Raw genomic sequence first — 12,924 nt, forward strand, 5'->3', positions numbered from 1 at the left:
TATAAGTTTGAAATATAAATGTGAAGGTGGTAAATACAATCATGACTGACTCTCATGGGGAAATCCTAGTCTATTCAGTATTCCAAAATTACATAAATGAGGGTAATGCAACCAAACTAGACATTTCAAACTTTTTTTTTTTCTTTTTTTTGAGACAGATACAGAGCATGAGCAGGGGAGGGGCAGAGAGAGAGGGAGACACAGAATCCAAAGCAGGCTCAGAGCCCGACGCGGGGCTCAAACTCACGGACTGTGAGATCATGACCTGAGCTGAAGTCAGATGCCCAACCAACTGAGCCACCCAGGCGCCCCTGAAACTGCTTTAATAAACAGACATAGAACCACAGATATTTTCCTGAGGTTTTGTGTGTGTGTGTGTGTGTGTGTGTGTTTGGGGGGGGGGGGGGGGTGCTGAACATAAATCATAATTAAGCTGGGTCTTTGCTGAGCATAGCTTTAGTGTCGACTTACTCCTAAGACTTTCTACTAATGAACTCATTTCTGCTGGACTTACGGGATATTATAGGATTGAAAGGTTTATGTTAGCTCTACACTGGCTAGATCAAAATATAAAGGCTTCAGGAGTTAACTGAACAGTATCAGTAAATTATCATGCAAAGAAACCCATTTATAGTTAAAAAAAATAAGCATAACATTTATATTCAAACTTCCTATTGGGCATGATATATTAGACATCCATATATTTGACAGACTTAGCTAACAATTTCTGAAAGCTTACTTTGAGCCAGGAACTATGCTAAAATCCAGCCATTATACAGTACCTGTAGGCGACTTGTCATGTCTTGACAACAACTGCTCATTGCTTGAACATCTTCATTTATGCTTTCAAGTTCCTGAAAAGAAAAAAAAGTAACAATAAGCACTACATATATTATTAAAGAAATTCTCTTAGCCAAATCCTTATTTTCATCTCACGAATTTTTTTTTGGCAGAGCATGACAAAAGATCCCATATTTAAGACTGGAAATAATTAAAATAATAACATCTAATGTTAGAAAAGATAAAAAGAAATTAGTATAAGCTTTTTAAAAGATGTGACAATAGGAAACAGCAAATAAAATATGACTACCTCGTCATTCAGAATTTTAAAATTAAGATTTATCCTAAGGAATTAATCAGGTAAGTGTGCAACAATATATGTAAGATGATCAACAGAATTGCCTAAAACAAATGGAAAATGTGAAACATTTCCAAACACACAATGGAAATCTGTGCGTTTATTAACAATGCACAATCTGTGCGTTTATGTGTGTGTGTGTGTGTGTGTATTTTCGTTGGCATGGAGGGATGTCTATATAAGGTAAAAAAAATAAAAGTACTATGAAACAATGCATATAATATCCCCCATTTTTTAAGAAAAGTACATATATGTATATAGAAAAACATAGGAAAACCAGGCAATAAAATAATGACCAAGGTTATTTCTGGGTGATAGGGTCATAAACAATTGTTCTATTTCTGACCTTATCTAACTTTTCTATAATGGATTATTTGTAACTTTTAATTAATAACAACAAGCAAATATGAAAACCCAATAAACTAAAAATAGTGCCTCCTCTCTCTCATCATCACATATTGGATCATGCCACAAACCTGGTAATTTTCTCAGTAACATTCTTTCCCTCTGTACTTCCATCTCTAGCCCCCTCCAGATACATGTGAATTTAACTGGCCACTAAGTCCGGTCATTTATATCCTTAATATATATGTTTTCTCTGTTTCTTTTTTACTACTCTAAGAGCTACTACTTTGGTTCAGGTCTATTGGTACCACTTGGGTGAACTGATCATTTTTTTTCAACAGGTCTCCCAGGCTCTATACTTTTTACCAAACCATTCTCTAGTCTTTATTGAGTCAATGAAAAATATGATTTGAAAAAATGGTATCACAAAACCACATTTAGCTTCATACTGCACTCCTATCTTCTTTTTCACAATTGGGTGTCACTTAACAGGAAGATATACAAGGAAGTTTCAGTGGCAGACCACAGACAATCCCTTTCAGCACTATGCCCAGACCTTCAAATAGAAACGTGACAGTTTTTATGAAGGGACAAGCCAGTCAGAGGGCAAGTAACAAGAAAGCAGCCAGGTGAGGCTATAAACAAAGTGTGAGGATGAACCAGTTAGAAAATCACTTATCAGAATATGAGCATAAATCTAAGTTCTAGAAGTAAGATTTTTCTCCCTTCTCTCCATAAAGTGCTTTGAATGAAATATAACTATCAGAGTACCCAATGTTTTTAAATGTTCCTACATTTCACTATAAATAGGATATAAATCAAATTATTAAATGAAGTCCTAAGCTACTTTGAAGTGAATAACAAAAAAATCAAATAAAAAATAAAAATTAAAAAATAAAAAAAAGCATGATTTCAAAATATCAATTAATATCAGCAACAGCAGAGACCTAAGTAAACTCATCTCACCATTCCCTTAAATCTGTGTAATCTCATATGAACAACACTGCCATTATCAGCCAGCTAGGTCAAGAACAACCACGTGTAATATTTACTTTAGCCACCATAATGTACCAAATGGATCTGATTTGTCAAATAATATAAATCACATCTCTGAATATGTGACCTAAATGCAGAGTTTTGATTACTGTAATTGAATGACCTTTACATTACTTATAAAGTATTTGAACTTAGAGTCGACTTTTTCTCCCCCAATTAAATAAAGTTACAGGCTGTGAAATATAATCGGTGTATGATAAGCTTTTTAAAAACTTTTTATTATGGAAAATTTTCAAAAATAGCTCAAAGTTGAGATAATATGAATGTCAATGTCATACCACCTACCTTCAACAATTACCAACCCATAACCACTCGTTTCATCTATCTCTCTACACACTTTCTCTTTTTCCTTTTCTTTTTTTAAGTTTATTTATTTTGAGAGAGAGAGACAGAGAGTGTGTGAGTATGCACAAGAGGCGAGAGAGAGAGAGAGAGAGAGAGAGAGAGAGAGAGAGAGAGAATCCCAAGCAGGCTCCACAGCCTTAGCACGGAGCCTGACACAGAACCCACAGACCGTGAGATCAAGACCTGAGCTGAAATCAACAGTCAGGTGCTTAACCGACTGAGCCACCCAGGCGCCCCCTCTCTACCCACTTTCTATCTTTCTTTCATCCCTTTCTCCCTCCCCCACAAACAGAATTATTTTGAATGCATAATGCCATATCATTTCATTCATAAATATATCAATATCTACTTCCAAGATTTAAAAAAAATTTTTTTAATGTTGATTTATTTTTGAGAGAAGACAGAGAGAGACAGAGTGCGAGGCAGGGAGGGGCAGAGAGAGAAAGGGAAATAGAGAATCTAAAGCAGGCTCCAGGCTCTGAGCAGTCAGCACAGAGCCTGATGTGGAGGTGAACCCATGAACGCTGAGATCATGACCTGAGCCGCAGTCAGAGGCTTAACCAACTGAGCCACCCCGGCGCCCCTCTAAGAAGACTTTTTTAAAAAATGCCATTTTGGGAGGCGTAGGTGGCTTAATCGGATGAACGTCCAGGGCTTGATTTTGGCTCAGGTAATGATCTCATGGTTCATGAGTTTGAACCCCGCATTGGCTCTGTGCTGGCAGGTGCAGAGCCTGCTTGGGATTCTCTCTGTCTTCCTCTCTCTGCCCTTCTCCCACTCACACTCTTTCTCTCAAAATAAATAAACTTTTTAAAAAATGCCACTTTCACATCCAAATATTTAACAATAATCTCTTAATATCAAATGTCTTGTCAGCATTCCAGTCTCTGCAACCGTCTCAATTTTAAATAATTATTTCAAGTCAGGAACTAACAAAGACTCACAAATTGCTACTGGTTGCTACTTCTCATTTCTTTTTTTTAATCAACAGAGTCTCACTCTTCCCTATTTCTCTTTGTCTTACAATTTATTTGTTGAAGAAATTCATTTGTATAGTTCCCAACAGTCTGCATTTTCTGACTGCATATTTGTAGTGTTAACATATTCCTCTGACCTCAGTATTTTCTATAAACGGGCAGTTAGGTCTAGAAGCTTGATCGTATTCTGGTTCATCTTTCTGGCAAGAATTTTTCATAGATGGTGTTGTATACCTTTACTAGAAGTGATAGATATGGATGTTTCTCTCTTTGTGAGGTTAGCTGCCAGTGATGACCAATGGCTAGATCGATGGTGCTCAACTGGGGCAACTGAGTCCCCTACCATGGCAGTGGTACTCAACTGGGGCAACTGGGTCCCCCACCGTGGCATATGGCAGTGTCTGGAGAAATATTTGGGTGGAACAACCAAGGAAAAAGTGGTACAACTGGAATTTAGTGGTTAGAGCCCAGGGATGCTGTTCAACACCCTAAATAGTGCGACCCCAACTGTGTGACCCAAAAGGTAAACAGTGCCAAGTTGAGAAACCTTGAACTAGATCCATAAATTCAACAGCAGTGCCAAAATCTTCTATCAATCCCTCTTCATTTCTTCAACAGAATAAAGTTATAAAGAGCAGCTTCCCCTCAACAACTCTATGTAGTTGGAACAAAAGACAGGATAAATGTTGGACCCTTTCCTTTTATTTAGTAGGTTTCAAAATAAGTTGGTTCCCTTATATCCACCAGATATAACCAACGAGGGCTCTTTTTGGGTTTTAGTATCAGTATGAATCCATGGGTTTAAACATGTTTGATAGGTTTCAGCCCACTCAGTTATTCTTATTGATGCTCTAACTGTCCTACCTCTGGCCAGTGGAAGCCTCATTAACTTAGCTCCAAAGTTCTTCTGCCACTTTCCCCATAGTCTTAGCTTCCCTGCTTTCTGATATGTGCAACATTGTCTCTTGCAGTGGGAAACAGTGTTTAGAGACCACAATCTGGATGTGCTCATGAGTACTCTTTCTATTTTTGCTTAATGTTTATTTACTTTGAGAGAGACAACAAGTGAACAGGGGAGGAGCAGAGAAAGAGGGTGAGAGAGAGAATCCCAAGCAGGCTCCACACTGTCAACATGGAGCCCAATGTGGGGCTCGAACTCACAAACCATGAGATCATGACCTGAGCCGAAATTGAGTGTCAAAAGCTCAACCGACTGAGCCACCCAAGCATCCCTACTCTATTTTTATGAACACTTAACCAAACATTCCTTTCAACCTTCCAGATTTTAGCCTTAGTGAAATCTTTCTAAATTGTTAAATATAATCTGTTTATTAATTAGTCATTAACATTATATATAACATACACCTCACACAGAATAATTACATGATACTAACAAAATTAACAAAGTATTGCATAATAAATATAATAACATAATAAGTAAAATCCATTTTTACCCCATGGTGAGTAGACTGCTCACTCAAATACGATAAATTATTTATGCACTGAAGTAACTGATCTTAATCTGAAAATTTCATAATTTATGATGCACTAAAATAACTCACTCCTAATTAATCTCCAATGGAGAAGTGGTTATGCAAGGAGGTTTATTCAGTAAGGAAAAATTTCACTGGAAAGTCATTTAAAGAAATGTTTCTTCTTCTTGTTGCTAAAAAAGCAAAAATTTTGGGGCACTTGGGTGGCTCAGTCAGGTAAGCATCCGACTTTGGATCAGGTCATGAATTCAGGGATCGTGAGTTTGAGCACCGCATCGGGCTCTGTGCTGACAGCTCAGAGCCTGGAGACTGCTTCGGATCCTGTGTCTCCCTCTCTCTTTGCCCCTCTCCTACTCACATTCATTCTGTCTCTCTCTCTCTCAAAAATAAACATTTAAAAAAATTTCTAAGAGAATATCCTAGAACAAATGTTACAACTTCTTAAGAAGCAGCATTAGTGGAGGTCACAGATTCAGAAATCACACTAAGTGAAGGACCTAGATGCTGCGAGAGTAAGTAGTTAAATCTTCTATTTGAACACGGTACATGAATAGTAAACGTATCAACCCAATTCATAAAAATATTTAGCACAGAGTCAGGCATACAGTTAAGTTCTCAATAAATGTAAAACAAAAAGAATTTACATACTTCCTTCACCTCCTTGAAAATGTTGACAAACTCTTCATTGATGGCTAAACTTCTGCGTTCAATATCTCCACGTAAATTCCTTCGAGTCCGCAAACTGTTTTCAACGAAAAAGGTTGAAAGTGCCTTGAGAGCTTCCAACATTTCCTACACAAGTGATAACAGAAGACAATTACTGGGACTGATTTTCAAATGTTTTCCTAATCTCAAGCCAAATTTTAATGAAATCATTTTCAAATTATGTTTGCATTAAACAATCAAAAAATACTGGATGGCCTTCACAGTACTGAATAGTAAACTTACTTCCAGAACACAGTAAGGATCTACTTACTTGTGTATTGTAGCATATATACAAGATTATTCACAGCAGGATAGTTTGGAATTGTCAAGACTGGAAATACCTTCAATGCCCATCTAAAGAGGATTGGTTACAGAAATTATGATATATCCATTCTAGGAAAGATGAAAATTCTTTATGTACTTAATATAAACTTCAAGATACGCTAAGTGAGACAACAAGGTATAGAAACAGTTATAATACCAACTGTTACAAAAGAGAAAGGACTATGGTGCATGCATATTTGCCAGTGAATAGATAAACTACCTCTGGAAGGATATAGTATGTAAGAAGTAAGCACTACCTGTAGCCTCCAGGCAAAGAACTGAGTAACTGGCAGCAGAGAGGAAGGCCTCTTTGACGTGACTTCGGAACAGAGGCCTGAGTGACAGGAAAGGCATCCATGGGAACCAAGCCAGTCCACTAGAGGTTTTAGGCAAAGGAGTAATATAATGTGCTTTATATGTTCAAAAGTTTATTCCAACTTTGTGAGGAGAGCAGATGGGGGGCAGGAGGGGGGGTGGCAAGAAAGGAAGCAGGCAAGAAGAAGAAACTAAAATAATCCCAACAAGATTTGACAGTGACTTAGAACAAGACAGTAGCATTGCAGACGAAGGGGAGATGATTCAAAACTTTTTTTTTCAAGGTAGCGCCTATAGGATTTGTTAATGGACTGAATGCACGATGTGAAAACAATGACAGGAATCAAAACTATTTATACACTTTTTGTTTCTGTGGGTCCCTGATGTTCTTTACTAACAGTGGAAAGTAGAATCAGTTTGGGGAAAAACTAAGGGTCTGGCTGTGTTAAGTTTTTATGATGTCGATCAGGTATCTAATTGGAGCTGTCATATGAACAACCGACTGTTACAAATTTGGAGTTCAGCAGAGATGTCAAGAACAGGGTTCGAAATTTGAGAATCACCACGCTTTTTGCTATTTAAAACCATGAAAGAAAGAGACTTCTCCTACAGAGACAGTCTGCATAGAGGACAGAAGGGAGAAAGAAGACCAAGCCCAGGATATCCAATAGTACCCTAACTCCAGATATAAATTCCTACAGCTGAACTAGCATATATCCTAACAGGTTTCTGTGTTTCTGTTAAAATGGTATTGTGCGATATTGGCTGGATTGACAAAAACAGTAAAGCTATTTAAATTCAGTTCTATATTACCATTACAAAGATTTACTGTACAAAAAAGAAAAAGATGAAGAAAAACCATAGACACGGAGGAGGGCACCTGTTGGGATGAGCACTGGGTGTTGTATGGAAACCAATTTGACAATACATTTCATATAAAGAGAAAGAAAGAAAGAAAGAAAGAAAGAAAGAAAGAAAACCATAGAATGAAGCCATTTCTTTTGACTACAACCTTGAAATTTCCTAGGCCTGGCTCAGAAGTGGTTAGTAAATCATGAATGGACAAGACCACACACACAGGTGCAAATTACAGTTTTCTCAGTTATTTATTTGATATGATTTAACCTAGTTATACTTTTTCCATACCTTATTTTTCTCCTGGGTAAAAAGAGAGATAATGTTATCTACATCATAGTAGCTGTATTAAATGAGATCATACATGCCAGTATCAGACACATTAAACACTTAATAAACTGTATGATAACATGAACATTTAATAAGAAACAGTAAGGGCCAGGCACTGTGCTGAGAACTCCAGACAGACTCTCTTGGTGAATCTCCACAACAACCCTGAGAAAGTTACCAGCAGAAGTCCCAATTTAGAAATGATGAGAAACAAGCTTAGAGAAATTAAAGCACTTACTCAAATCATAGTGCTTCGGTTTGATGGCTGTATCCAATAAGCGGTGGCCCCAGAGCCCGTCTTTCTTACTATATTATAATGTTATTTTTTATACACATTCTTATTGACGGCTTATTTTCAGTTACCTACAAATTTATCTATAAAGGTCTCTCTCACTGCTACATATACTTTTTCTTTATGTCTACTGGCATGACGAATTTACCTAAAGATTCAAAGATACAGAAGAGATCATCATCTAGGACAGGGGCTGAACGGAGGAGTTTCAGGTGCTACTCGGGAGAGGATGTGGACAGTTTATCTTGCAAAGAAAAACAGCATGAGCCCAGATATCACAGACAGTGCTTAGCTAACAACAAAAACTGATACAAATTATTTCGTTTGAGGTCTGAGCAAGCAGTAGTTCTCTCGCGCTGCAAATCACTCCAGTCGTTCTCACTCGTCAAGTGGAAACGCTCAATTATGCCTATCCGGGTTCCCCAGTCCCTCCTACCCCCTTATGCGTTGTAAGTTACTCCGACACGGGCGTCTAAGCCTGCCCGGGGCTCTGCTCTCTCCCTGCTCAGACCCCCGAACACCTCCGGGGTACGGAGATTCCACGGTTGGCTACCCGGATCCAGAGTCTTCCAGGACAGGTTTTTCAAATAAGGGGTGACACCCAAGACACCTTTTCGCTTTTCCAGGGGCCCTTGGCCTCCCTCTTCCTACCCGCCCCACGCCCGATCCGGAGGCTTGGAGGCACGAGGCAGTGGGTGTCGACAAACGCCTCCCCCCGGCCAGGGTCAACACCGCGGACGACTCTGGACCCCGGGCCCTGACAGCCCCGGTTACCTTGTCGTTGTCCAGCCGCGTCTCCAGGATCTTATGCAGCTTCCGCGACAGAGGGTTGTTGGTCTGCGCCGGGCCCCCGCCTGCCCCATTGCTGAGGCCGTTGGCAGCCGCGGACGCGGGTACTGCTACCACTTCCCCACCGCTCTCGGCCATAGTGTCGCAGACCCCGCCCCCAGCTCCGAGGGGACCCCCTTGGCTTTCGGCAAGGACCCGCGCCGGCCGCGCGAGTACTGCGCATGTGCGCGGACTGCCGCGCATGCGCCCCGGGTCCCGGAAGGCTCCGCCAGCCCTGCTCAGCTGAGCCACGCTGCTGGAGAGGCGGGGTTAGAGCGAGGGATAGGTGGGCAGATCCTGAGGGACTCCTTAGGGAAGGGGAGACTGAGGGGAGGTTTCGTATACGGTCTGAAAATCGAATCGTGTTTAAAGTTTGGGGATTACGGTTAAAAGGATTTCAGAATCCTGAATCAATGAAAATCTAAACTAAGCTTGAGTAACATACACTTGACACCCGTGCCTGGCGTATAAATTCTACAGTAATTAAATTCATTTAATTTACCTTTTTTCATTTAATTTTTACCTAATTCATTTAATTCTATCTGAATTTTTTTTTTTTGTAAAGTATTTATTAAAGGTGTATTACATGCTAGGTACTCGAGTAGGCATTAGGGGATGTCTGAGACAGAGGAGTTAAATGTTAAGATTGTGATGAGTGTTCTGAAGGTGTTGAAGTGCAGAGTTGAAAGAGAATAGTGAAGGGAGGGTCCTACTTCACCCAGGAAGGTCTGGTAAGGAGTTCCCATTTAAACTGAGATTTGAAGGACAGTCTGAAACATGGGGTGAAATCGTTCCCCCCCCCCCAGAGTGTATAAATGCAAAGGTCCAAAGACAAGAAGAAACATGGGGTGGGGGGGTGGGGGGTCCATGAATTGGCCAAAGCCAGTGCGGCTGCAGAGTAACAGATGAGGGAGTAATACGATGAAAAATAAATTCCCCAGAGGGTCTAGATAACAAGTATTGTTGTTTTTTTACATTTCTTTTCTCACTTAAAAAAAAATTGGATCAGAACAAAATCTCTGAACTTCTTGTTTAGTATTTTTCTGAAATACTAACCACTTAGCTTTTGTCCTAATTTGCGTTGTCGTGTGTGTATGTATAGACATAGACATAGACATATATGTATACCTGACCAAGACACTCACCCCGGTTCCGGCAAGTGAAGAAATGGCTCAACTGGCAAAAAGAAACGACTGTAAAGTCCCTATGACTCCAATAAGAAATACATAGGACTTAGATGAAGCAAACTTGCAAGTGTTATTGAGGGAAAAATAAAGAGGAGGGAGGGAGCAAGAGAAAGAAAAACTAGAAACAACCAAAGTGTCCACTGATAAAGTACTGAACAAATACATTATGGTTCGTTCACTCAGTACAATACTGTGCAATGCGGGTGCCTGGGTGGCTAAGTCAGTTAATCGATTGACTTCTGATTTCACCTAAGGCATGATCTCACAGTTTGTGAGTTCGAGCCCATGACGAGCTCTGCACTGACAGTGTGGAGACTGCTTGGGATTCTTTCTCTCTCTGCCCCTGCTCTCTCTCTCTCTCAAAATAAAGAAACTTAAAACAACAACAACAAACAATACTATGCAACTGTTATCTACCACAAAGGAAATTTAAATGCTCATGTAGAAAGAATTCCAAAATACAATACATGGAAAAAGCAACATGCATTATAGTGCATATAGTGTGATCCCTGTGTGTAAGAAAGAGACAATACACTTAAACTTTAGCTTTTTCTTTTTTTTCAGGATGGCATTCCTGTGGAAGGGAGGCTTTTACTTTTCATTTTGTACGTTTCTAAATGGACTGAAAATTCCTATCTTAACCCATGTGCCACTGAATTATTAACAGAGATTATTAAGGTAGGGTAATTATGGTCTATTTTTCTTTGCTCACTTGTACTTCTCTGAATTTGCAGTTGTAAAAAAAGGAAGCAAAATCATTTGAAAATTAGAATATTATGTGGTTGTATAAAAACAAATTATTGCACAATTTAAACATACTTAAAGCCCTTTGTATATTTTTTAATTATCATATGTCCTATAAGGCTAACTATAAATTATAAGTTAAATGCTTAACATCAATATTTTTCAAATGTTAAAATAAATGTTCTGGTGAGCCTTGTCAGACATGTATTTATATATGTGTATGTATATAATTGAACATAAAGGTTTTCTTTTCATGAAAATGTGAAAGGTAATTTTGTATACTGAGCTCTTTAGTATACTAGAGCACTAAAAGAATTAAAACACAGGCTCTGGCTTAAATATTTCCATTTAATGGGAGAATAAAAACATGCACATAAAAGGGTAAAGCATTCTTGGAGTGCCTGGGTGGCTCAGTTGGTTAAGCGTCAGACTCTTGGTTTTAGCTCACGTCATGATCTCACAGTTGGTGGGTCCAAGCCCCTTGTCCTAGCCCTGCTTGGGATTCTCTGTCTCCCTAGTTCTCTGTCCCTTCCCCACTGGCTCTCTCTCTCTCTCTCTCTCTCTCTCTCTCTCACCCTCCTCCCTCTCCCTCCCTCCTCCCTCTCTCTCTCCCTCTCAAAAATAAATAAATAAATTTAAAACAAAAAAAGTAAAGCATTCTTACATAACTACAGGGGAAATGTGCTGTAGAGTAAAATGCAGAGATTCTTACCTTCCAAGTGATGGTTGAAATCACTTGGCTTCTGAAATAAGTGGGAATCATATTATACTGGCGTGGCTTCATTAAAATATGGTATGAGATTTATTAAAGCCATATCTGGTGAGTCATAGAATTTTCAGTCCTCTGTATTTTTCACTGTATTAATAGCAATAGCTCCTATCGCTTAGCGTTCAAATGTACTGATAATCTGACTCAGTGCTAGATATTTTTAATATACTATCCTTATCTTGATAACTACCCTGCAGCATAAGGATCATTACCATGTTATCACGTAAATAGTACTCTGATGAGTAATCCAACTCTAACAATCTTTCCAAGGCTATATGGCTAACTTTAGATCGCATAGCTACTTCTAGCTAAGTTGGTAATTAGTTGCCAAATTCTATTACTGCTTCCTTGTTTTGGTTTTGAGTTGTGTACACTTCTTACTTGGAACGTAGTTAAAATTTGGTAACTAAACGTTCAAATGCATTTTATGCTGGCATTGACTTGACACCATTCTTACTGCCTTCACATTGACACCAGCATTATTTTTCTTTAAAAAAAAATTGTTTTTAATGTGTCTTTGAGATGGAGAGACAGAGCACAAGCAGGGGAGGGGCAGAGCGAGAGGGAGAGAGAGAATCCCAAGCAGGCTCCGTGCTGCCAACGCAGAGCCCGAGTGGGGCTCCAACCCACCAACTGTGAGATCATGACCTGAGCCAAAACCAAGAGTCGGGTGCTGAACCAACTGAGCCACCCAGGTGCCCCTAAGTTAGAGTTCTTAATTGCAATTAATAGGAGCTGACTGTGGATGGCTTAAGGAGAAATTTATTTAACAAGAGGATATTGGGTAAATCTCAGAATCAACAGGAAGGATGAAGAGCCGTGCTCAGAAAAGAGGCAGAAACAAAAGGAGATGGGCCACATGGAACAGTTGCCAAAATCACCCCACACAGCAGCTCACTGTGGGTCCCATTGTCATTACTGCCGAAGCCTGGGATCCACGGGTCACTGTAGCCACATTCCTGACCCTGGACGTAGGATGCCTCCGTGGCACAATTGCCAATGCTCTTTGGAGACTATGTTGCTTAAAATTTTACCATTCCTGAGGAGTTCTCCACTGTCTCTGCTTTTTGTGCCACTTTCTCTTGTTTCAAAGTCTAGGACAAGTGCTTCCCATCGGCAGAGCTCAGGTAACAGATTTGTGCACATTGTCAGGGAGCTGAGAAAGTGGACAATTGCTCAAAACTAGAAAGAATATTCATATACTATGCAACTCCCTCTCCC

General features: G+C 39.5%; 1 protein-coding gene across 4 annotated transcripts in view; it reads right to left on the reverse strand.

Annotated features, from left to right (window-relative positions):
- Nucleotides 1–9,198, reverse strand: part of COG6 (component of oligomeric golgi complex 6) — a 131,117-nt gene extending 121,919 nt beyond the window's left edge. For 2 of the 4 annotated variants that reach the window (XM_078434085.2, XM_078434084.2), the window contains exons 1-3: nt 8,950–9,198; nt 6,003–6,146; nt 783–854 (exon numbers count right to left, since the gene is read on the reverse strand). In XM_078434085.2, the coding sequence (XP_078290211.1) occupies nt 783–854; nt 6,003–6,146; nt 8,950–9,102 (369 nt within the window). In that variant the 5' untranslated portion in view covers nt 9,103–9,198. The remainder of the gene's footprint in view (nt 1–782; nt 855–6,002; nt 6,147–8,949) is intronic. The other 2 variants (XM_078434087.1, XM_078434083.2) reach the window with 1 other exon arrangement.
- Between the last annotated feature and the right edge of the window lie 3,726 nt (nt 9,199–12,924).

The sequence above is a fragment of the Panthera onca genome, chromosome A1 (genome assembly GCF_046562875.1).
Source record: "Panthera onca isolate mPanOnc1 chromosome A1, mPanOnc1 haplotype 2, whole genome shotgun sequence".
Lineage (NCBI taxonomy): Eukaryota > Metazoa > Chordata > Mammalia > Carnivora > Felidae > Panthera > Panthera onca.